Source organism: Phocoena sinus, chromosome 1 (genome assembly GCF_008692025.1).
Source record: "Phocoena sinus isolate mPhoSin1 chromosome 1, mPhoSin1.pri, whole genome shotgun sequence".
NCBI classification, from domain to species: Eukaryota; Metazoa; Chordata; class Mammalia; order Artiodactyla; family Phocoenidae; genus Phocoena; species Phocoena sinus.
Genome location: NC_045763.1, coordinates 91,960,033 through 91,987,449, shown reverse-complemented (window position 1 = coordinate 91,987,449; position 27,417 = coordinate 91,960,033). Strand labels below are relative to the sequence as shown.

Sequence of the window (27,417 nt, the reverse complement as noted above, 5' to 3'; positions counted from 1 at the left end):
GCCACTCTTCCAGTTTAATCCTCCCTCCTCCTTCTCCCCTGGTAACCATAAGTTTGTTTTCTACATCTGTTGAACTGAATCTTTTTGGCAAAACCACAACAACATGCACCTTGTGAGAGGAAGTTATGTGAGGATTTTTATATATGCCAATATTTCAAAAATTATACATCCCAATGTTCTTATTTCTAATAATTATATATAATATAAATAATTATAGTTAGTCAAATATAGTCCAGTAACAATCTTGCATAAATAACGATTCAGAAAATTATAAATTAAGATGTTATAAATTTAAATAAATGTTACAAATGGTTACATTTTTAAATATGTTGAAAATCATTTATAAGTAAATAAATATATTCTCCAATTTTTAAAAATTAATTAATTAATTAATTTTTTGCTGCATTTGGTCTTCATTGCTGCGTGCAGGCTTTCTCTAGTTGTGGCCAGCGGGGTCTACTTTTCATTGCGGTGCACGGGCTTCTCATTGCGTTGGTTTCTCTTGTTGCAGAGCATGGGCTCTAGGTGTGAGGGCTTCAGTAGTTGTGGCTCACGGGCACAAAGTGCAGGCTTGGTAGTTGTGGCGCACGGGCTTAGTTACTCCACAGCATGTGGGATCTTCCCGGCCCAGGATGGAACCCGTGTCCTCTGCATTGGCAGGCGGATTCTTAACCACTGCGCCACCAGGGAACTCTTGTTTTCCAATATTTTTATATTGAGTTTGAATAACCCCCTCTTTCTCTGATTAGTTTCAAATGTGATTTTAGCTGACATATTTGAAAAATGAATTATTTATTGTGAAATACTGACTGAAATGCTGAAACTCTCTTACTTTCTAAAATAATTTTAGACACTGTGTTTAAAATATTATTTTTATCACAACAGTCTTGCTCTAGTACAGCAAACATATCAAGAAAACTTATTATCTATATTATTGTGTTATGAAAGGATTAATACAAATAGCTTGTATTAAACAAAGGATAATATAGATACTGTCTGCTTATAATATTGTTTGCTCACTATTTCAGTTTTGTTCCAAATGTAATATTAAGTCATGTAAAGTTGCACATACAGAGAAGTGAAAATACTGTTGCAAAAATGATTTTGCACACAAGATTCTTTCATAAGTATTTTGAAGCCATGTGCATAGATCATTGTTTAGCAACATAAAATCCAGTGATATGTGTAACTTCAACATTATCACACCATTTATATTTGTACAAATTGTTAAGAAGTTTCTCTCATGTAATATAATTTTATTGTCAAGAAAGCCATTTTTTCCTCAAACTTTTTCAGTCCATTCTGTCACATATCTTTCAACAAGTTTTGAGCCATTGATCATGCATGCATTTTGTCTCTAAGGAGTATTAGAAGTATAATAAATGCCTACACTTGAGAAACATGTAGTCTGCTTGGACAGACATGACACTGTTAAGGAACATTGCTTTCACTGCTAAACAAAATGAATTTTATACTCTATCTCTCTGACAAATGAAACATTAGTGCATGAAATAAGAGTACCTATCATTTCTCTGCTATGTAGTTGTATAACATATAGGAAAGAACTGTCTTCATTTCTTTGATATTTAGAAGGAGGGATTCAGGTAGAGAGATAGAACCAAGCTCCTCTTCCTTCAAATTAATTGATTCATTTTCATTGTAATCAGGAAATATATATATACACACACACATACATATGTTAGATATATACATGAAAAATAAATGAAAAAATATATATATTCACACAGACACATGTGGAGTATGGATTAAGCACTTAGAATGTTCATGTTTAGAGTCTGTTAATCTCATGCCAGTGTCAGCATATAGTTATCCCAATTAAAAAAATTAATTTAGGTGATTAGGATTTATAGCATGACTACTATAAGATACATTCTATTTAGAGAAAAGTCAAAACTCAGTGCCAGTGTGAAGTGAAAAACATCTTAACATTTATAAGTGTCGTTTCTCGGATTGCTTTGCTGTATATGCACCCTCCCACCATTTAGATGAATTTGTTGTCACTACTCTTCACCAACAATACTAAAGGGGCAGTCTACTTTGATCAATAAAATTATTATATTTAAATTAACGCCATGAAATTATTTGGTAATTAATATGCTTATTTTATTGGATAGTAGTGTGAGGCCATTAAAATTACTTAGGATTGGGCTTCCCTGGTGGTCCAGTGGTTGAGAGTCCGCCTGCCGATGCAGGGAACATGGGTTCATGCCCCGGTCCGGGAAGATCGCACATGCCGCGGAGCGGCTGCGCCTGTGAGCCACGGCCTCTGAGCCTGCGTGTCCGGAGCCTGTGCTCCACAACGGGAGAGGCCACAACAGTGAGAGGCTCGCGTACAGGAAAAAAAAAAAAAAAATTACTTAGGATTAATCACTTAATATTAGGAATAAATACTTAAGAAAAATGATGATGGTATGAATTCTTTATATAGTCTATTTACACTGCTTCCATACGATATCTAGGAAAGCCATTAAAAATCATGTTGCATTCATCCCATGTGACATTTTTTAGATGTAAGATCACTGTTTTAAAGAGTTATAATATTTTGCAATAAAAGTGTAATCTATACTTTTCACACCAGCAAATATAACAAGATATTTAACTTTTATATTTACAGATTTGCTAAAAGACATGTAAATGCCTTATACTGATTGCAAAACTCATCATTTGAGATACACTTTAGCGTGGTGGAAAAAAAAAACCTGACTCATGTTTATTATCCTTTAGCTGTCGCCCTCTATAATTTTAGTTAAAACTTTTACTACTGCCCTCAATTAATGGCATATTTATTCCCATATGTATCAAAATAGTGATAGAGCACAGGATTTGTTTTTATTTACTATTTTGAAATACGGAACCTAGATGAGGTCCACTAGCAATCAACTACTTATAGATGTGTCTCACCTCTAAACCGAGAATGATACACCTAATGCCTAATACATAGATAGGTAATATATGTTTTTGAAAAAGGGATGGGTAGATGATATCCAAGAACATTTGGGGGACTTGGTTAAAAACATTCCAGCTTTGGTCCTTTGGGTGGATGGGAATAGAATCACTGAGATGATCATGGAAAATATGAACAAATCACTGAGGAAGCTATGATCTTGTGAAATATCATAACAGGCTTTACTTAGAGCTGGTAATTTAACCAGTGTGTCAATAAAGATGCAATCAGGAAGCAGAGCTGGTACTAGTTACTGTCGGGAAGGCTTTCCACTGAAACGTTATAACCAAGCTAGAAAAAGTCTTATTCCAGTGGGAAAAAAGCTATCTGTGAAAATGATCTTATTTTGAAATACCTTTTCTCAAACTCAATTTACAAAGAATTGATATTTGAAAATAGCTTTATGTAAATAATGTATTTTTAAATAAATAAGTAGGTTTATTCAAATAATTAACATACTGTGAAAGGTATACCTGTTATCGTTAAAAATGTTATTACAGTGATCATTTCTCTTCATTTATCCAGACATTCTCACCTAAGAATATCTCTGCCTATACGTATTATACATGTTTTGAAAATTGAACTTGGTGCTTAATGGTTTCTGAGTAGTATGAATAATCCATAATGCAGTCTAAAGAAGCAATCTATTTCTACTAAGTATCTAAAACATAAGAACCTCACAGAGTTGTTTACTTTAAGTACTTAGTTAATGGCTTCATTTATTTTTTCAGTCATGACAAAGACAGCATCCTTTACTGAAAGTGATAACATAGTAGATGTGCTCTCCAGTGTTTAATAAACATTATGCTTCCAAGAGGGTATTTAAGAAAACCTGCTGGGAAAAATTTGTCCTGATGACTTCTAAAATTGAGCCTTGCACCTTGTTTCCTTTACTTGAAGCAACTGGGAAGTAAAATGCCATTGTTTTTAAGTTTGTATTTCTTTCACATTCTTAGTTAGAGCTCAGACCACCACTAGAGGACACTATCTATCTCTGGTATCCAAGTCTCAGTGCACAAGAAATTGTATTAGGAACACATCACCAAAAAGAGGGAAAAATATTCATTTGTCAAGTACTGAGGAGCTAACATTTTTACAAAAACAAAAATACAAACCAATATGAATATGCTTTTTGAAAAGAAAGATGCTAATGAAATTTAAATGTAAAATATTCAGATGACAGTTGTACAATTTTCTCCTGGTCTCATTTATAGCTATAGACATGCTAAAAAGATATATACAGGGGCTTCCCTGGTGGCGCAGTGGTTGGGAGTCCGCCTGCCGATGCAGGGGACACGGGTTCGTGACCCGGTCCGGGAAGATCCCACATGCCGCGGAGCAGCTGGGCCCGTAAGCCATGGCCGCTGAGCCTGCGCGTCCGGAGCCTGTGCTCCGCAACGGGAGGGGCCACAACAGTGAGACGCCCGCGTACCGCAAAAAAAAAAAAAAAAAATACACATTCTACCGTATATGAAGTCAATAGAACATCAAAATAAGATATCTAATGAAGATATAAGAAAATTGCCTAACATGTATTTAGATTATAAATAATTCAAGAAATATTTATGACGTTTGATGTTTAATATTTGTGATTTCAGGGACCACCTGGAAAGGATGGCCTGCCAGGACACCCGGGGCAACGTGGAGAGACTGTAAGTGACCCCAGTCTTCTGATTCAAATTTTCTATCTCAAGCACTTCATCATTTCACAGAAAGATACTTTATTATTAACAAGTCAATTATCAGGTTAAGGACAATGGTGAAATTAATTCCATTTAATCTTTTAAAAATATATTTGCAATACATAAATAGACCTATGTTTGTATCTAAACATTTAAATAAATATACTTGAGGACATGGATGTTACTTAATTTTCCTTATTTTCAATAACAACATTTTAGGGATAAGCTGATGGAAAAGACCTCATTGTCTTTTGGATACCTCCACAAGGTTGTCAGCCTTGACCCTTTCACATAAGTCTTTGTTACAGATATATTCCACCCTACCCTTTCACCTTTCCACTCTCTAAAGGAGACACATTACAATAAACTGCAGATAATATACTCTTCTATCCAGAATTAAGGGATGAAATATTTCCTGCTATTGGAACTGTAAGGCTGTAATTGGTCTAGAACTATGTCAAATGCATTCTCTCCTCTCAAGTAGGAAAATGGAAATGGAAAAAAATGTAACTTAAATGATGGGGAATATAACATTAAATACATTCTCTGAATAACTTATGTGTATAACAGAGGTGGACAGAGGGGAAACTGGCAGCTCAACTGTGGTTTAAGAATCCTGGCGGTTTTGTTTATTTACTCTGCCACTGTTAACAAAACTTTGTATCTGACTGTTGCAGTGGGATGGTAGTCTAATATGAAATCACCATGGATTAGCATGTTTCCTTGGAATCAATTCTTGGTTCCTAACATTGATTAATTTTATCCGGATTTCTTAAGGAAGCCACAACACAGACTACCTTTGACCGTGTGGCTCAAAATTATCTTAGGGTATTCTGCCAGCATGAACACATATTTGGGGTTCAATAGAAATACTGGATAACAGATTTGAAAACATGATGATTTTCTACATAGGATAAACAATCTGGCAGCAGCAGCCAATTCCTGTTTTGCTCACCAAATGACAATTCTTAGTGTAATGACTTCTTAGTTTTAGTCAGATTGTAAACTTCAAAGTCTTGGATTACAAAAGCAAATTCAAGAATGATTTTAGTGAGACCAAAGAGTAAAATTGTTTGGGTTTCCTCTTGGGAAAGACATCTCCATGATGAGCAAGAAATAAACTCTCTAAAGGATAATCCACATTCAAATTTGCAAATGCTTTCTCATTCAAATATTGCAGTCAATCATTTTTAACTAAGTCATGGTATAGCTTCTTGGGAATACCTCTCAAATATTTCCAAAATGTCTTTTGAGAAAGGGGTACCTAGAGAATTTTTTTTTTTTTTAATATTTATTTATTTATTTACTTGGCTGTGCTGGGTCTTAGTCACGGCGGCCTCTTAGTTGTGGCATGTGGGATCTAGTTCCCTGACCAGGGATCAAACCCAGGCCCCCTGCAATGGGAGTGAGGAGTCTTAACCACTGGACCACCAGGGAAGTCCCGGTACCTAGAGAATTATCATTATAAAATCCCTTTTGACTTTAATTTAATAAAGAGCTTCTGCTTCTATCCAAAGTAACCATATTATATATAACCTTTAAAGTGAAAGTGGAAAACTAGCGTATTAACTAATGTTTCTAGGATGGATATTCTCATCTAGTAGTTTTTTGTAAACCACAACTAGAATTATGTCTGGAAAATTGTATTCCTGATTTCAAATCCACTTTAAGAACAATAGTGAGTCACCCTATCACCAGGAACCTTTCTTTCTCACCTTGTTCTGTGTTGACTGTGATTCAAAAGATTGTCTTGTCCAAGAGTCAGAATTTGGGCATCTATATTTTGATATATATGTTTCCTTTTTTTAAAGAAGAAAGTATTTTATTATATTTGAGCTTTGTTCCCATTCAGAAATCCTTGAATTGAAGGTTCATTATGACATCTTACAATTTAAAGCTTTTTAAGACTACTAGGAATAGAGATAGTCTTTATTATACTGAAACAACCCACGTTTGTCTCAGAAACACAGTGCCAAATCATGCTTTGACTGTAGAGGTAATCAGAATAGGAGTTCCATTTTTATTACTCATGTATCAAATTAACTTCTGTTTTTCAGGATTTTGAAAAACATAATTTAACTTATTATCCTAAAATTAAATGGCAAGGAAAGTCTTATTACATGACAGTATTAGACTAATCGCACTCCATTCTGATCTATAAAAGTTTTCTTGTACATAGCTCATTTGTAAGATCCTCAGTGTCAGATTTATAAGATACTTGCAAAACTCTGAATCTGAATCTCTTCCAAATCTGTTTCTCACTCAGAGGTACTAGCACCCTCTTAGAACATATGAGTACAAGTCTGGGTGGCAAATTTTTCACAGAATTTCCTCAGTTAAGCATTTATTTTTAATCAGTTAATTTTCATAATTAATTATTATTGTGATCAATTTCATCTGCTATTCTTGCTCTCACAGTTACTAAGGAAAAAACTTTATAAGACTAATTTTTTTAAAGTCCTGATTGCACTTACATCTTTATGTCAAACTCTGTGATTAGAAATTGAGCAAAAGGTGATCCAGACATAGGGAACAGATTATGCAACCAGGTGGTGCATGGTTGTTTAGGGAAAGTTGAGATTGTGTACACTTGGTAATGGATATTTCATGACATATGCTTAGCAATGAGTTGAATAGATTTGCTTTTGTGGCATGATAACAAGCGGACAGGTGAGTGAACCTGACTTGAAAAACTGTAGTGGTCAAGGAAAGTGGAGAGTATAGTTCAAATAAGACAGGTCTGTCTACTCGACAAGAGAGAAGAAGCTGTATTTGCGAGTTTCTGAGATGACATGGTAGGATTAAATGACTGAGCTTGAGGACCTGAGGAAAGTCTGGGATCTGAAGTCACTGTTAATAAAGGGAGAGAACAGAGGTGGAAAATCAAAGGAGAGGATTCATTTAGTGAGAACAATTTTGAGAATGTTAAGTTGAGGAAAAAGCATAAGAAGGCATTGATAACAATTGTGATCATGGAAGTTATTGAGATCATCTAAGGAGTAGCTAGGATGTGGGACTAAATGCTGTAAACAAATGATAAGAGTAACAGCACTAAGAGCTGTTAGCTCTCAGTGAAAAAGAAAAAAAAAAATACTATGTATATATATGCTTACATATGTGGGTACAAATTTCCACACCATTAAGTTCCTGAAAAGTTAAAATTAAGCAGTCAAGCTAAGTAAGTGCTATAATATATTTCCCTTGAATTGATTCACTTTGCTGTTGTTATTGATAACTCAAGTGGAAACCTGATGGTCTTAAGAATTAATGTATTTTTTTAACAGATCTTTACTGGAGTATAATTGCTTCACAATACTGTGTTAGTTTCTGCTGTACACCAAAGTAAATCAGCCATATGCATACATATGTCTCCACATCCCCTCCCTCTTGAGCCTCCCTATCCCACCTCTCTAGGTCATCGCAAAGCACCGAGCTGATCTCCCTGTGCTATGCTGCTGCTTCCCGCATGTCAATGCTACTCTCACTTCGCCCCAGCTTCCCCCTCTCACCCCGTGTCCTCAAGTCCAAAAAAAAAAGAATTAGTGTACTTTAAAAATAGGAGAAATTTGTTTTCTTTCCCCATGGCATCAATTAAAATAATTACAGATTCTTTTCCTGCTTTTAAGTTTTGTTTTTATAAATAATGTAATCACAATTATCTGGAAGTTCATGATACAAGTGTGGGGCTAGTTTCTGCTCTTTGCTTTCTAACTTTCTTATTTCCAATCTGATGTTATAATGAATAAAACTTTTGCAAATACTATTTGCTTTAATTCAGTTCTTTGGCAGGTTTGTCAGTATTTTGAATCTTTATCCAACTGTTAAGTGTCAATTAACTCACATGAGAAGGAAATTTGCTAATCATAATACAGTCATGCAGAATACAGTCATGCAGACCCAGGAGTCTAGAGAAATATAGACACCAGAATATATGCCCAAAGGCCTTGTTTAGTGAGTACATGTGCTCACATCTACTGGATTTTATTCTAATGACTGCATTATATGCAAGGTACATTTGTAAGTATATTCTTTTGGGTTTTAAGAAAGAACACTGATAAAATGTTGAAATAATGACAAAGCATGCAAAGCTTTCTTTTTATAAATTTATTTTTATATCTTGTTTATTTTATGAGATTGTTGGAATGCAGGAAAGAGAAATGCATTAATATGACAGACTGTAGATTTATCTCTGTATAAAGAACCAGTGGACTGTTTCAAAGAATGTCTAAATCCTCATTTATTTCATCCATAAACGTTTCTCCATTAAAATTTCTGTGTTGTCTGACTCAGTGAAAGAGGGCTAAGAACACATTTTTGCTCCAGCTTCATCCCATTTTCTTGTTTTCTTTTTTAAGCTTATTGAAAGTAATCATAGGACTACAGTGTACAATAGTGAAGATGTTAAATTTTCAATATAAAAAGAACTGGAATGTAATAATTCATAGACATTTAAAAATAAGTATTTTTAGCCAAAAGATGACTTTCTTTTAATGTGAATTATTCAACTGTCTCAGAGAATTTTAATTTATGCTTTGTGTCATGGATAGCTTTTATAGATTTTTTTTTTACCTTAGGGGTTTCAAGGCAAGACCGGCCCTCCTGGGCCAGGGGGTGTTGTTGGACCACAGGTACGTTCCATTTTACTTTATTTTCTTAACAAGATATATTTTCTTGTTTATATTTTCACCTTTGCTAAGTTGTGTAAAATTTGCTCATTTTATTGTGAAAAGTTTTTAATTGAAATTTATGTATTTTTACATTTTGGATGGCATTTAAATATATAATTTGCCTGTATCAAATGAACTTCAGCAAACCATCAGTTAGTTAAAGCGATTTTTCAATTGCCTGAATGAATAAAAGAAAAGAATAAAATAAATGACATTAAGTCAGAAAGTTCACAATGAAGGTGACACGAAAGCCTGATCATGGCATCATCTGCTAAAAACACCACATAATTTTTAAATAGATTGGCCATAATCTTTTTTGGGGATTTCAAATTATAAAATGACTTTAGTTTTCTAAGTATAAATTAGATTTAGAGGTATAATATATTAGAAATATAAAGCTTCTAACACAATTCTTCTAAAATGTTAATATTTGCATTATATTACATGTTTCTTAAAATTTTTGTCTTCATAACAATGATTTCCATCAGTGATAAAATATTAGTGTGTAATCTTTGAGTATATAGAAATAATGGCAAAGACAAGTAGCTTTTTCAAGGGAGGTGGCAGAAAGAATCTCAAAACTTGATGCAGTGTATCCTGAATTATAGTATTAACTACTTATAGAAAATAATTCACAGGGATAGAAAACAATGTTTTTATTCTGGTATAGCCTATTGAATGGACACGACACATCTAGTTTACTCAGCTGGAATTTTATCCCTGCTAATAACAAATTATAGCAAAAGAGCAGTTGATTGAGTGTTTTAATTATTTAATTGCTTTAAGTAGTCTTTTCTCAGCCTACAATTAGCTCTTAATACTTTGTAACTCAATCACACACCACACACACAGAGAGAAACGAAAATGCGTCTTCTTTCTAGAAATATGTGTGATAGAAGCAAAAACGAAGAATTCTTGGATTGGTTGATCCCTTCTATTTCAGAGATCACTTTGAGCCAAGGGAATTTCTGTTTGCTACTTTATAAAGAAGAAAACAGTGTGCATGATGCTCTTTTTGCAGATTTCTGTGTGTGTGCTGAGCCTTCCTTTTAACTGCTTATCAGTTTTAATTTTTAAAAAACCCTCTAAATAATTATTTTCTTCTTTATTCCAAACAACTTCACAGCAATTTTCTGTGGAAAAATCTAACTGAAAGAATCATTCCTATTATGTTATTTATCTCTGAACAGAAATAGAATTAGGGCCCCAACTAGAATGTAAACATCTTGGGGCTTAACTGAACATTTCAGGTCCTCACGATTTTGAAAAGTCATCTCTGCCTAATGCACACATCCGGTTTCTGAGCCCCGTGTTCTTTTTTGTCTCCCTACTTTAAGGCATAAAAATAACAGGTGTGTTATTGAATATGCCTCTTCATTGGATTATTTTTCTTTATTGGTCCTTTTAAGAAAGAAAATTCTATAGCCTATTTCAAATGTAACCGTATTTTCATGTTAGGACAAAGGAAGTGATTTAATAGGAGCAATATTGATTGCAATACTTGATACTCCTTTTTTTGTGCGGTCATGTGAATCACCACTCATTTTTGTCTCAGTGGTGATAGCCATTAAATTAGGATCAGTTCTACATTCCTTACTATTGAAATTCTGACCAGATGTTTAAGGAAACATTCCTATGGGAAGAAATGTTTATGCATTAATGATAAGTTCGGGACCTTCAGCAATACACAATTAAAGGAATTTAAACCTAGAAATGTACACTCAAATTCGGGATAGATGTATTTTTTATCCAAGACCAAAAAGTAAGAATCTGTTGCATTTTTAGAAAAATAACAGAGAATGATATTCCATAAGCAACTTCAGTAACACATTCCACTGTTTAACAATCTTAGCATCTGGAAACTTTCCCTTTATATATGTTTAAACTTAAATCCTTCATTTTACTTTTCTCTAAGTGGAGATAGAGAGCAACTGGTCACCATTCTCTATTTACACTTGAAATAGCACCACAAACCAGCACCACTCAGGGGACACATAAGTGACCTGACATTTTTCACTTTGGCATTTGTAGCAGTTTAAGGCAGTGGGCTATTTGTTATAGTCTTTGGCCGAAAGGAACTGCCAACCCAAACTCGTGATCTTCAGGGTCCCCCTGCCACATTGTCTAGACTTTGTCAAATGAACGTAGATTAACAATTGGAAGGTCTCCAATCATGGAAATTCCAAGGAGGACCACTTTGGTTGTTTGGGTTCCAGGGGACCTGAGCTTATTATCAAGCAGTGATTAATTGAGTAGTGGTACCAGTGCCTCTTTTGCTCCTAAACTCATTTGACACCTAATATAAAAAGAGGGGAGGGTATGAAATTATAGTGAAAAAACAGTTTTTAACAATACTTGGCCTCACTCTGAAACAATCTGAAACAATTAAATAAAGAAAACAGCTCTTTGAATTTATCTATATATTTCCCTTATACACTCAGATTTTAATAAAGATTACACATAATCTTTCAGACTTCTACCAGGTAATTTACTTTCACTGCTTTATATGCAGTTTTGTAGGACATCATGAAAATAATTGAAAATGATAAAACTTTGTGAAAGGGAGTGATATTTGTTTTGAGTTTGTGTTATCTTTGCCAAAAATAAAAGAGCAATCTAATGAAGTTTGTTTATCCAATTTAGGGACCAACTGGTGAGACTGGTCCCATAGGTGAACGTGGACATCCTGGTCCTCCTGGCCCTCCTGGGGAGCAAGGTCTTCCCGGTGCTGCAGGAAAAGAAGGTGCAAAGGTACACCATGCTCAAGGAATTTTCTTGGCTGAAAATATCCATTTACTTTTTACTGTAGTTTCTCATTACTTGTCCATAGATTCTCTAAATGCTGGTGTAGTATTTAAATGAATGTCAGAAAGATATGTCAGTAAAATATTCAGTTTATTGTATCTCAAGGCATGACTGGACAATATATAAGAACAGTTAGTTCTATTGACCATAAAACCATCCATTTATATACACTCAACTGTGAATAGTAGCTCATTTTAATGTATATGACATTCCACGCAATACTCTCATCATTAAATGGTATTCAGGCTTTACTCACAGTAGTTTAGAGGTAATTACAATTTTGTTTCTGGAAACATGTAGAGTTTACCCTCTATGATAGATGTTTTTTATGTTCTTTAGGGTGACCCAGGTCCTCAAGGTGTCTCAGGGAAAGACGGACCAGCAGGACTACGTGGTTTCCCAGGTGAAAGAGGACTTTCTGGAGCTCAGGTATAATTAACATATTAATGAAATATGTGAATAAAATTGCTTATTAGAAGCATTTTTTTAGGTCTCAACTAAATAAATATTCATGAGTAATTAAAGGGAAATATGTAAGCATATGCATTGGTTGTCATAATACATATAGCAATATACATTAGTGTCTGGAAACACTTCCTAATATTCTCATTTTGTCAATCATACATCTCCTCCTATTTATATTCAATTCACATCAATTCATTATCTTTGCTTTTCACTTTTCCCAGGGTGCACCTGGACTGAAAGGAGGAGAAGGTCCCCAGGGCCCACCAGGTCCAGTTGTAAGTATGATTATAATAAATAGCCATGCTATCCATGATTGCAAATTACAGCTCTTCTTTCATTACTCTCATGCTGTGATCCCACAGTGTGTGGAAGAGAAAATAAACACATGTCAATCAAATCAGTCAGTCAGTGCCTGGTTTCTACCAGTTGCATGCTCTAATGAGTGCAGAAACAAAAGAGTTTAGATGATTGAAAATATTTATTTTACCACTGCTGTCAGGAGGTAAAAGGAGCTATCTTGCTTCTTACAATACCTGAGGAAATAAATCATAATTTGTCTGATTCTGAGTACTTGAAATTTATCAATGCTCATTAAAAAAAATCCCGTAAGTGTGAAAGGCATATATCCATTTTGTATATTATCTAGATTGCTTTATTTAGTCAATGTAACCTTATGAAATAATCGGCGAATGAGTAAATATCAGATTTTTATTTACTTGAGATACATATAACCCCCCAGAAAGCATTAGAATGCAGCCTTCATTTTTTTCCATTAATTTACCTTCATTCTTAGCTGTACTGTGTGAAGTTACCAATAAGAGCCAAACTACCAATTTTAGCGGTTTCTTCTCATTCTCCATTTTATTTCACCAATCTAAAAAGCTGAAAGTTGCCTTAACTTGCATCTCAACTTCTTTATATAACATATTGAAGTCATACTAGTTCCACCTCCAAAATATTCCTTTAATTTGTCCCCTTTTCTTCATTTCCACTACCACCACATTTGTTCAGACTCTTTCCTTTCCCTCTTTGCTTAATAGTGTCTTATCTCCTTGACTCTCTTTCTTACCCTCTTCTGTTAGTTTTGTCCACTGATTGTAGAATTTTAGCTTAATACACAACCTTAACTCTTCCATTGCTTTGCTTATACATATCTCATGGTTCCACGCTGTCTTTGGAAACCAAACTCCTTATAAGTTTCTTCAAAATTTGATCCCAATCACTATAGTCTATTTTATTTTTCTCAAGGCCTACATTCTAATTCTACCCAATTTAATGCACTGAATTTTTTGCTTATCATACTACCACAATCTTTATACTTTGCAGAGAATATAGTTTATACTATTCTTCTTCCAGGAAACCCCATTTTTCCTTTCTCTATTTGAAAAAAATCCTACTCATCCGTAGAGATCAAGCTTAAATGTTAAAATCTCTATAAGGTCATCTTTGGACAATTTGCTTCCATTTCATATATTAGTGAAATTTCTCTGCTCTTTGTGCTCTTTGTTATGATTTGCATTTTAGAAATTGCATTGGAATATATTTGGTTGTCTGTCTCTTTCATTAGACTGTGAGTCCCTTATGTTACTTTGGTTATATTCACAGCACAGTGCTGTCAATATAATCATTCCATATTTACCTATTTAAATTTATCGTACATCCTGATATTGGAGTAAAGTGTATATAGCATAAATAATACTGAGAACATAGCAATATAATCTTTGGTAGATTGATTAACATTATATTTAATCTGTAGATCATACAAATGTCATTACAATGATTATGGTGGGTATGGATATCTGATAAAGATTTTTTAAAAAGAAAAGTAAGACTTTTCAATAACTATATTTGGTATTCATAAAATTATATAGAACATTTTAAGATACCCAGCTAAGTTAGTGGTGGTAGCATGAGTAGGAAAAAATAGTTGAATAAGACAGAAGTGCTTATTTGAGCATAGATAGAATCTTCAAAATTTTCAGTGCAATGCAATCTATTTATCCAGAACTTCAGGTTCTAAAGTGAATTTTATTTTGGAATATGGATGCATTTTTTGAGATCAATAGTTATTGCATCTGTGAAACCTGAATCATGAGCACAACATTTAAATTGTTTAAAGTTATTTTTTAGGACCCAAGCAAACAATGTTATCTGAGGTCTTTGGACAGTTGAAATCAATATATTTGTAGGGTACATAATATGCCCAGGAGATACAGATATACTTTAATAGAATATTACTCAACAATTATCCGGTTACATGTGAAAGAACAAAGTAAATATGATCAAAAAGATCTAATATTTATTCATTTAGCATCAAGAACCACTTATTTGGCAATTACTACTTACTTCCCTGTATACAATTAAGCTCCACAGAAGATATACCTCTGAAAGACTTAAAATAAGTGAAACAATTTTGAAAAGAAACACACCAAAGACCAAATAGCACTATAAGACAGTCAGTGATTAAATGCCTAATGATATACAAACAACAAATATTAATTATTCAAGGGCAGGGGAAGAGAAGAGAATCAGTAAAAGGGTCATGCAGGAGGTGGCCCTTGAACTTGGCTTCAAAGAGTATAGAGGATTACAAAATCATTAAGATCTAGAGAATGATACTAGGAAAGGGATAAGGTGTTTAGGGAACATCTGGTCTTATCAAAGTGTGACACCTTGGGAGAGGGACTAAAGTGTGATGAATTCTTGCTAGGATCCAGGTACTCTGCTATGTATTTACATAATATAATGCTAAAGCAGAAATATATTGTGCCATATGATTATTGAAGCTCTAAAATGCCAAGTTGAAGTAATTTGAAGATTTGAAGTTTTTAGAGTAAATGGAGTAAAAAAACAAAGTTTTTTGGAGCAAACAAATTTAATAAAGTTTTAGGGAAAAAGTTATCATTAGTGTGTAATACATATCAGAGATGGGAGAGACTCATTGAGCATAAAAGGTCAGTGATCAATGTCATAATGTGAGTGAGCCAATGATAGTGCAGTGGGAAGTCAAAGGCCGGTGCAGATGGAACAAACACTAGGAAGGCAGGATAATAGGATTTATTTCTAAGATTGGATATGGGCAGTGAGGAAAGATGAAAACTGAATGATGACTTCAAGCTTGTGTCCTTGGGGGAATGACAATTTAGTGGTGCCTGGTCAGTTTTACCTGGTCAGGAACAATGACAAACACAAAACACTCTCACACGAAAGCTCAAAGCCTCTTAGTAGTCACAAAAGATTTTAAAAGGCTTTTATACCTTTGTTAATAGAAATGTTCCACAGATGCTGACTGTGAGTTTATTTATTTGGAATTAGAATCTATTCTTACAATAAATTAACATACCCAATTCAGTAGACATCAACCAATTAAAATTCTTCCTCAAAGTTGTTGGAAAAGGAACCACTAAAAGGAAAGACATCATCCACATTTATTAGTTCTTTATGCTATTGCTGTAATTGCTGTAAAATATAATAAAGAGGTTCATGATGATGACTCCCACTCCATAACAAGTGCTAAACAAGCCTCAGTTTACTCCAGTTAAAGCAATTACATGCATGTGAAATTTGATTTTGAGATTTTTTTAATTCCAAATTACCAAGATTAAAACAAAAGTTGTTGATTTTCTAGATGTAAACTATAATTTATTCAGAAAATTTGTTCATGTTAATTGTCATTTTTTTAAATTAAAGACTTAGGGGGATTATCTTGCAACTGAGAGTAAAAACAAAGAATAAGGAGTGCTGACTTCTTTGGCAAGAAAGATAACATGTTCCATTTTGCAATGTTGATCAAAGATGTGACAGCGAAATATCAGAGGAAAATATCTGGTCAGTTGCTGAGAGACAATGAAATTGTAATGCATAAGGATAAAGGTGTAAGCATATCCTGTAGAACTCCTGAGTCTGTATCAATCTCATATTAACTTTACCTTAGGGATATTTACCAAGTATTGGTAAGTGCAGGACTAAAATTCACAGGAACAGAGAGTGATAGATAGAGATTCAGCACTTATGCATACGAAGGAAAAACTATTAAAGTGATGAGTTCTCTAAGGAAAAAATGTAAAGAAAGATGTGGATGGTAAAGGAAGTAGAAAAGGGAAAGGAAATTATTAAGAGTATTTAGTCTTTCAACTCATGCTAAGAACTTTATAATTATTATCTTATTTGATTCTTGCAACCTGGCCCAGTAGATACTATCTTTCCATTTTTAAAGGCAAGGGATCTGAGACTTAGAGAAGGCAAACAACTTGCCCAAGTTCATAGTCCTTTGAAAACGAAACACCACAGCACATTACATAGACCCATTTCCAGACATGTGTATCTCTTACTCTGTAGACATTGGCCTAACGTTCTCTCTCTCTCCCTCTCTCTCTGTCTCTCTCAGTTGCAGTTTTCCAAGTCCTCTTCATCCTTCTCTATTTTGGTGAAAAATTTGTCAATAGGAAAAGAGTTAGAGGAGCTAATATTACAGCTAACTAGGCTTTAATATTCCTATATGTGCTCTTTATAATCATTCTTAACTTGAATGAATTGAAGATTAAACTGCTTAAACAGATGTACAAGTTAGATCCTTAATGACCATAAATATTTTCCAGTATACTATTGAATCCTTAATATTTTTCCTTAGAATACAATTCTTAAGGAGAGTAGTTGTGCTGTCTTTCTGGAATACTAGAGAAATAATAAATACCCTCATTGCATAGGATGTCACAGTGAGATTTGTAAAGTGTGTACATGTCACAGTTATGCACGTCAGACACTATACCCTTTCAATATATTCTGGCCCATACAGAGCAAAATATATTTAATAGTCATCCATCTATACCTGTGTACATGTATACATTTATAAATATATTTAACATCTATTCTTTTTATTCATAATTTATTCAGTTGGAAACATAGGCCAGACTGTTTGTATCACATTGTTATGACAGCCTATAGAAGTGGGTTTATTGAACTCTGATAGGTCTAGCTATGATGCCATTGGCTTGTATTTAGAGAAACTATAACGTGTAGAGTTGAATCAACCAAAAGTATCTATTTGAGGATATGGGAGATTTATATGCAAGGCTCCTATTATGAGTATCCTCAGAAGAAATCTCTTACTAATAATAGCATTAGAAATGTTTGTAGTTTCTTGAGCAGTTAGCTGGGTTTCTTTTTTCTTTCAACTGTTACGAAAATTAAATTTCTCTTTTTGTCATGGCTTACGGAAATAATGGAGTCAAATTTGGGACACAGTAGAGAAGATAACTCCTTGCTTTTTGACTGTTTTTGTAACTTTTTGCATTCAACTCTATACAAAAAGTACATATAATGTACTTTAATATTATCTGCTTTATTTTATTAGAGTTACTTTTTAAAAATGCTGTACAAGACCCATTGCATTGACTTCATAAACCATCAATGGATCATGACCTGCATTTGGGAAAAGCCTTGGTCTCTAGTATGCATTTTTAGATTACTAATATTGTTAGTCCTATTTTTTGCCAATAAAAAAGTTACTTGCTTCTTTACATTTCTTACCTAACATTTCTTATTTATATTACCTTTTATTTATGTCTTCCCTGCAAGCTGCTGTAAGTCTTTTTTTATGGAAAACTATAATTAAATAAATATCTGAATACGCCAGACAATCTATTAAGCTGGAGTTTTATAGATTCATTAAATGGACATTTCCTGCATAGAGCTTATGGTTTACTGAGGATGATGGATGTGGAATAGATAAAATAACATATTAAATAATGAGTAATATATTAAAAGATAGAACAAAGAAGTCGAAGTGAAAACAATGTATTTTCCCTGAAGGAATTAGTTTGGAGTTAAAGATATAAATAAAAATCAATTTGATCTATGAAAAGCAAGTTTTTCATGGGTTAGACTTAGTCTTGAAGTCTTCATCACTGTCTTAGTCCTCTTAGCAAAGAATTGGTATCTCAATGTCATAGTTCTCTGAAGGTCTAGCTACCCGGAGTGAATGTATATTGAGAAACAGTTTTTAGTGCTCCTGCTGAAGACAAACAAAATTATCCCAACAGGATACTGTGACTTTGGGCTTCTAAAATCTGGCAAAAACCAAGCGTTCTCTGTATGCGTGATGATGTACAAAAAAGCTGGTAATAGATGCCCATCAAAGCAGGGCATGTTTTCTCATCTCAGGGGGTTTACTCGCTAAGTGGGTGTCTTGATGCACACATGCAAGGCAGGAAGAAGCAAGGGGCTGAACAGCAAGAGAGGAAGGCAACACAGCGTTTTTCTCATATGTTGAACACAAACTGAGTAAACATTTTATATTTATGTTAACACAGTATATACAAATATATTATGCAAACGAGTTCTCAGATTGCATTTACCACCTATATTTTCATAAAACAAAATCAAGGAAAATGTATTCCCTGAATAATCTCTCCCTCATATGCTTTTTCTGATAAAAAAAAAAAAGGCCCCTCGGGGACTTCCCTGGCAGTCCAGTGGTTAAGACTCCGTGCTGCCAGTGCAGGGGGCATGGATTCGATCTCTGGTGGGGGAACTAACATCCCACATGCTACCCGGTGTGACCAAAAGATAAAATAATAATAATAATAATTTTTTAAAATCTCCTCATTGCCAACAGTTATTTCTCTAAAAATAAGGAGATTTAAAAAAATAAAATAGTGTGCTGGTAAAGGCCCTCTATCCTTACAACCACATTTCTTCCCCGTCCCCAGGAGTGGAAGTTAATATGGTGAATGTATATGGGGAGGGGGCAGGCACATAGCTGCTAAAAGGTAAAAGTCCAAGATTTCACAACTGTGCAACGTATCAGTCTTTATTCCTTTCCTATGACTCCTATTTCATGATTGTCCCCTGATGATTCTCTCTTTTCCTCCTTATGTGCTATTATTTCTTCCTGTTGTTGTCTCTCCCTTAGGATTTTATATGCCCTTCTTATCATAATTCCTATTTCTTCTAATTATTTGTCCACATCCCATTCCAGAGAACCTTCTTTTCACTGGCTTTTTTCTTATTTCTCAAACAAGGAGCTGGAAAAGTTTTTAGAAGGATTATACTTACTAACTGGGTCATATTCTATTCTTTTTAAAATTAAAGCACACTTTCTCTATTGGAATCCGGTTAGACCTCAGGGGGCTATTATGACATCCAATCAGGATGAATCATGTAGAGAGATTGGTGGTGGGATCAGTGACCGAAGACTGAAATATTGTAGGACTTTAACTTAATCATTCAGAATTTATGTTTTAAACTCTGGTAATGCTTGATATTTTATCTGAATTTTCAGCTTATCTGATCTCAAATACATGTAATCTGCAGAGTGAGAATTACCTCAAACTAGTTTTGCCACGAAGGTCAACTTGGCTTTACAAAGAGAGGGGCAGACTTTTTTCTTTTTTTGCTTTCTACTTGTATAGCTCTGTTCATAAGGACTTGTGTTTATGTTTCTTTTCCTCTCTCTAGTGGGCTGCCTTCTAATTGAAAGCTGATGAGATGATTTCTCTGTTTACCTCTTTCCTTTACTTTACAAATGCTTCTCAGAATATGAAACACCCAGTGAATATAACAGAAAATATTTATCTGGGGTTCTCCTGTGTGTGAAGAGTTAGAGAAATAACCACTATTCTCATTGCTTCAAGGAAATAAACTGAGGCTATTGACTTGTGTTTTATTACCATTGCAAGGTGTAGGGAAAAGGGCTACAGAAGAGGATAAAGCTAACATAAACTTAAAGAGAGGTCACTAACTATAAAAATGTAAATTCCTCTCTTTTAAAAATAAGTAAATGTCCAAACTTCAGTTGAAAATAAGTGACCTATCGTGGTTGCTGTTTAGTATTAAAATAACAGAATAATTCATGATATTATGATTGTTATAATTCCTGTAATTCCATACATACCTTTAGAAAACTTTTAATTTACCTAGTGTCCATTGCTATTTAAATCATAACTTGGGGAAATATTTTTATAGTTTTTAGCCTCTTTTTCTCTGAGTTCTTTCCAGTTAAGCACTTTTGATAGGTAAAATATTTATCATTGCTATAGAGATGAGTATGTAAACAGTTTAAATTAGGATTAAAAATACTGTTTTGTGGGAAAAGCTCTACTCTTTAACGGCATGGCCTTAGATATACCATACACATTCTGGATCTTAATTTTCTCTCCTATAAAATTTAACTTCTGCAATCATTTGAGATTGCATATCTACTTTTAAAGTATGTAGCTGTTCATGTACAGTACTCCAACATCTGTTGCATTCATATTTTAGGACAGACTTTAGATGTATCAACACAATAATATCAGAAAAAAACAGAGGGCAAATTATTTCTGTTCCTATTTTGTTGGCGAGAAAATAGAGCCAAATAGAAGTTAATCAGTTTGTTCAAAATGGGAAAGCTACTGGTTTCAGTGCTGAGAAGGAAAAGATCACACATACAGTTCACACTTTTACGTAGGGCTTGCTATGTGCCAGTAAGTACTCAGAGGGCTGAAGATCAATTTAAAAAACAAGCAAAAATTTTACCTTTGTGAGCCTACTATTATCCATTTAACCTATGTTTAAACCCAAACAGGTTCATCTTAGATGTAATTGTTCACTTATCTGACAAATATAAAGCCCTGTGTTCTTCACTATAGCCAGTTATAGGACAATGCAATAAATTCTATAACTATAACTATCTAGCCTTTATGGAAAAAAATGTATCTGCAGTGTGAGCTTCTTAAGGCTGCTGCCATAATACATTTTGTATTCCCAATCAGTGTCACAAGAGATTAGTCTCACTATATTTTTGTTAAATGTGTTCTCTTTTTAATATCGGGTTTAAATTTTCATTTTTAATGGAATTTCTTCAGTGATTCAATTGGGATTAAAGGATTCATAAGACTTACTCTTAAAAGTTGACCTGGGAATATTTAAATAAGTTCTGTATGTTGATAACAGCATGTGCTTAATCAGTAGGTATCATCAGAGATTTTCACTTTTCATTTATAGATGTATAAAATAAAATCACTGCAGAGCATGCTGTTATCAAAAATATCTAGACTGTATGAATGTCAGAGAATGACTGTTTGGACAAAGAAGATAAGCATTGCCATTAATTCTTTTAAGTTTTCTCATTTTAGAAAGTGTTCAACCAATGTGAGCTTGTTCTGGTAGAAGTGGTCTTAAATGGCTTCTATTTCTTCTACTTATTAAAATTTAGCATAATATATGTGAATTATTGTGGTACAAACAACCAGGGAATATTTTCTTCACCATTTATGAAGTACTCTGTATTGCAGGAAGAAACTTTGTGTGAATCAGGGCACATGAGCTAGACACTGGGCCTTATGGCCGCCTTTACCTGAAAAGTAAACAAGTCGTACAGGAATTAAATTATATTGCATTTGTAAAGTACTTAGCACAATAGTTATTTAGTAGACTCAATAGTTGGAAAATAATAAATTTTCTTAATATACACATCTGTTTTCTAGTGAATTTCCTCTTTTATCATTCTGGTCTCATAGCTGTCAAGCTCAACACAGTCTAAAATGATATCTTCCTCAGGTAGTCTTTGAAAAGTTGGGGTTTAAATTTAAAACAGGATCAAAGAGAAAGGTTTCATGGCCTGACATATCAAAATTGCATCTCCTTTTGTGTCATCAATTACAAATAAAATATTTCAGCCCTTAAATTGGATGCTTAGTTTAGATTTGATAACACTAATGGGTAGTAATGCTTTTGTGAGATTTTACAAGTAAAATATTAAAATGTAACACACCCACCTTGTATGCACACTGATCCTCAAGAAATCAGATTTTCAGATATTAGAGATTTATCTTTAGGGATGATAGTGTTTACCCGAATAAAACAGAATCACCCTAGTCACACTGTATATTGTTTTCTGTTTATACTTACACCAAAAAAGAGTGCTTTCATTACTGAACTTTTTCTTTCTCTCTTTTCTGTAATTCAGAATTCTTTGCATTCCTCTCAATTTCAGGATCCTTGCTCTCCTTCTCCTCCTTTTAATCCTTGTCTTCCTCCTCTGTTCTCTCTCTCTCTTTCTCTCTCTCATTGTCCATCTTCCTCCCTCCCCTGCCCTCCTCCTCAACCTCCAGGCTTCCTTTCTTTCTTTGCTGTCTCTGCTAAGTAGAGACAAATCTTTGCATGCCTTCAACTTTTAGGGCTGCACTTCTTGAATGCACCCAGAGGACTCTATTCTCATTTTTAATTTCTGCATTGGCCTCTGGAATCATTCATCCAAAGTCTGCCATCTGGTTAACAGTCACACTACTTGTGGTTGACTCTTTTGCATAAAATATTTTAATATTATTAAATTAAAAATAACATTTTGACAGAGGACAGATGTTTATTATTTTAAAAATACTAACTGAAGTTTTCCTTTGTAATCTCTTCTTCTTTAGTATTTGAATTATGATTGGTAAAAATTTATTTTTCACACAACTCTTAAGCACTACATCAATACAAATTGTCATTATCATTGTTCTTGTGTTCATATTTAGTTCTCTAGCTAATAAAAATAGAAATTAGAACAAAGTCAATAATTCATATTTGTATAATAAAATGACTTCTAATTACATAGGGAAAGTAATATTAGAAGATAAATGTGACAGTACTATATTTTCCAGCTTTTATAAATCATTTCTTTGAGTTTTAAAATGATGATGTTATTATTTAGACTTCTTAATTATTAAGGAAAGCTGCTAATAATCATATTTTCTAATATTTCACATTAGTTCAATCCTGAAAGAAAATAAATTAAAACTTAGCCACCCATCTAGGAATCTAATGCAAAGACAATATTCTTGTTATCTTTCAATAAATAAAATTGGAAATGGTAAATAGGTTATCTTTGACCTATACATGACTTAGTAAATCTACATTTGCATTTCTTTTATTCTTGCTTTAAATAATGTTTTCTTAAATTGTTGATAGAGATAACTAATATGAAGGCAGTATCCACACTTTTTAAAATTTTACATATTAGGTATTTTTTAAGCAAACTAATTGAAAATATATAGCCTCTATTTTGAAGCTCAATTGGACGTACCTAGTCAAATGTGAATTATCTAGTTAGTGTTCATAATAAAACCCAATGGTCCCTACAAAATTCTAAGATAAATTTAAGGACTTATTTTCAGGAAAAAGTCCAAGCTCTGGGATAGTGATTATTGAACTTTATTATGTAAAAAATTATATTTGTACCTCAAAGCAATGACAATTTCTGAACTCATTTTTAGGACTTTGAAATTGTGATTCAGCAAGTTTGAGGTGAAGTCCAGAAATCACTTTGAAAAATGCCAGTCTAGACAGTGTATCATGCCAATCCAGAATAATACAGGGAGAAAATTGTATAGGAAGGTACTCTTGGATTTATGTCTTATAAAACATCGTGAACAATTGTGAACACTTAAATGAAAAGAGAAAACATCTGTAAAATATTAAAGATATAAAATTTTGAAATATTTTTCTTCTTATCAGTATTTCTTAACTTTAGCATCTGTGCTTAATATTGGGGCTAGAACTTAATCTTTTAAATTGTGGGTACTGTTCCTGTCTGAGATCTTAAAATTGCCTAAAAGTGACTTTTATGTTATGTAAACTGTAAGATTTCACAACTAAATAAGTGATTCTTAAGTGTAACTTTTCCCATCATTAATAACAAAATACCTTTTTTCCCCTGTGCTAGGGCTCACCAGGAGAACGTGGGTCAGCAGGAACAGCTGGTCCAATTGGTTTGCCAGGGCGACCAGGACCTCAGGGTCCCCCTGGTCCAGCTGGAGAGAAAGGTGCTCCTGTAAGTAATTTCAAGGAGGAATATATTATACTGTCATCCTGCATAAGTTATTACTTTTTATTCAAGGATATTAGTTCTTCATAGTCCACTGCATTCTTTCTGCATATGTGCCTGGCATATAAACACACTTATTTTTATATTTATAATACAGAAAATTTCAAATTCGTTAAATGAGATGACATTTTTCCACATTTTATGAAACCCTAATATCTGTGGGGGAGTTGGATATTATTAATGTGAAAGGCTTCTGAGTTTGTTCCTTTTGAAAGATAAAATTGGACTTTTGATTAAAACCATACTTTGCTGCTTTATATTAGAAAAGTGTTCACTTTTCACTCCTCTTGTAGTACAACTTAATTTCCAATCACTTTCATGGTCTGTAAGTGAAACGCATAGAGGCTGCACTTCTCATGTGATTTGAGTTTTGATCTACAGTGAAAGAGGTGGAAAACATCTGGTCAATTATTTTATCTTATATTTATTTAATAATTATGGATATATTCTGTTCATTAGGTTTAAGTTTCATCATCAAGATTTCTCCCCTAATTTTGTTCCTGCTTTTCACTTAATCATATTAATTTTCTAAAACAACTAAAGCATTCTCTCATCCTCCAAGGTTAAAACACAAACTTGTTCAGTAAATATATATAAAAATTGCTGATCATTGTATGCAAAAAATACAAGTTCAATACTTTTGTGTATATGTAAGTTCTGACATATATTATCTAGTTTAAGCCTATAATCTTCAGAATACCTTTTAATCACTAAGGACCTAGTTTTAGCAAGTTGAGTGAGATTTAGCAAGTTGCTTTCATTGTCCATTGACATTACTGTTTGTGATCTTGTTTAAGTATTTCCAAATTAAAGTGACTGTTTTTCTGTAATCTACTATCTTTTAGACACATTTGGAATATTAGAATAGGACCATATCACCTGTGGTTAGAATCTTTTGGTGACAGAGAAAGCATTTTTAATTGCTGAGAAGTTTTTAAAGCAATGTATTTCCAGCTTAGTAAATTTGTTGAAAATTTAGACATTATTTTCTGAGATGTTAAAAGACAACTATAAAAAATTGTTCTTTGGCTCCTTCTTACAATTTCTATAATTTCCAACCAATCTCAGACACTAAAGATTTGTCCATAAAACTTTTATAGTGTACTGTGCACTGGGAGGGGATATAAAACATATAGATTCAGGCCCTTTCATACAAGTTCATTCAAAAATTCAGGGCACCGGTTTATTGGCACAACACAATGAAGAATGTATACAGAGAAAACAGATATGCATTGCTTTAGCATACCAATTGAGAATATACTTATTAGAGAAGCCAAGAATTCTCTGAAGATAATAAATTGAAGGCTGGGTTTTAAATGCCTTGACTTTATGAAGAAAAAGTAAAATATTGAAACAAAGACAAGAATATGGAAAAGTATTGAAAATGATAATAAATTACTTTGGTGATATAGAGGAGAAATTATTGACAGAAGCCCTTTTCAGAGATAAGATTTGGCCCAGGTTTTGTTGGTGATTGGTGGTATTATGAGGAGGGAGGGAGAGGAGAATGTTCTGCCCACCCGTTCTCTCTGTTATTCCCACCAACAACAAAAACTCCAAGGTGTTCATTCCACTGTTCTTTTATTCAACAAATAGTTATTGAGAGCAACTAAGTGCTGGACACAGTATTAGGTAGTACTTTTGAAGAAGTTATCTATCTAGGGATGGTAGCACCAAATGGTTATAGAAATGTTGGGTGAAAATACCCATAACCCTCCATGCAGACGTTTAGTAAAAACTGATGGAGACGTTGGCTAAGATGTTAAGCAAAGTCTTTTACCTCTTCCTAAACCCAAATATAAATCTGCTATATTGGTATAGATTCCACACAGACCAAGATCAGAAGAAATAAACAGCAGGTGATTCCTGGCTAGAGATTATGTGTACTGTAATGAAGGCAGTTAAGAATTAATCTGTCTTATTTACAGATACTCTCATATAAAAGGATTGATTTTTGGAGTTCAGTCTCTCAAGGAAATCCAAATTAAGGAGAAATATCTGAATCAGCTCATGTATTCAAAATAGTGACATTCACTGTGAATAGCACAGCACATTTTATGAGTGGAGATAGTTTTGAGACATTGCAATATTTAATTTGAAGGAAATAAAAGGTCTCCAGTGTGACATCAGAGGTATGTGTTAAATGATAATTATGGCATAGTTTTGAAAAATACAATAAGATCGTATGGAACCCAATGAAGTAATAAACTTGTTAACTTTGTTTTATAGACATTTTGTTATTTTTGTTGTCATTAAGCAATTAACTAACTAGCCTTAAGTGGCTACTCTGGGCCACAGGCCAGCAAGGTACAATGGAATACAAAATCAGACAACTTCTACGCTCACACAATTTATTGTCTGATGGGGCTTTAGATAATAAGCAAAGAATCACTAAGTACCTGTATAATTACAAACTCTGGCTAATGATATAAGGAAATGTACTGGTGTATGTCAGCTTATAACAGAGGGACCTAAGCTGGAATCAGAGCCTTTCCTTGGGTAGGACGTTGATGATGGAATGTAAAAGACAAGGAGGAATTAACTAAGTGGAGGGTCCTCCTAGGGGCATTCCAGGCTAAGTGAACAACATGTGCTCAGGCCAAGTGACAGGAAGGGTATGGCATCAAGTTGAACTAAAAAAGATCTACATGGGTTGAAATATAGAGACCAAGGGCAAGGGAGGCTGGAGGCTGTTCCATAGGTAGTAGGAGCCAGGTAATGGTAGACCACACTAGCAGCTTGGTCTTTACCTTAAGAATGGTAAACAAGTAAATTGACTATAAAGAATGTTGGTAAGATGATTGTCTCTCTGATTGCAGCACAGAGGATAGCTTAGAAGTAAGAATAGATGTGAGATAAGAAGGAAACATTACAATAGTTGAGAGGAAGTCTACTAGTATTTTGGGGTAAGATGTTAATGGTGGAGATAAAGAGAAGTAAATATATTCAAGAGATAAAACTTAGTCATCGTAAAGGGACAGGAGG

General features: G+C 33.7%; 1 protein-coding gene across 1 annotated transcript in view; it reads left to right on the top strand.

Annotated features, from left to right (window-relative positions):
- Positions 1-27,417, top strand: part of COL11A1 (collagen type XI alpha 1 chain) — a 196,683-nt gene that overhangs the window by 118,612 nt on the left and 50,654 nt on the right. The window contains exons 38-43 of the mRNA XM_032619652.1: positions 4,564-4,617; positions 9,222-9,275; positions 11,958-12,065; positions 12,459-12,548; positions 12,806-12,859; positions 24,271-24,378. Of these exons, the coding sequence (XP_032475543.1) occupies positions 4,564-4,617; positions 9,222-9,275; positions 11,958-12,065; positions 12,459-12,548; positions 12,806-12,859; positions 24,271-24,378 (468 nt within the window). The remainder of the gene's footprint in view (positions 1-4,563; positions 4,618-9,221; positions 9,276-11,957; positions 12,066-12,458; positions 12,549-12,805; positions 12,860-24,270; positions 24,379-27,417) is intronic.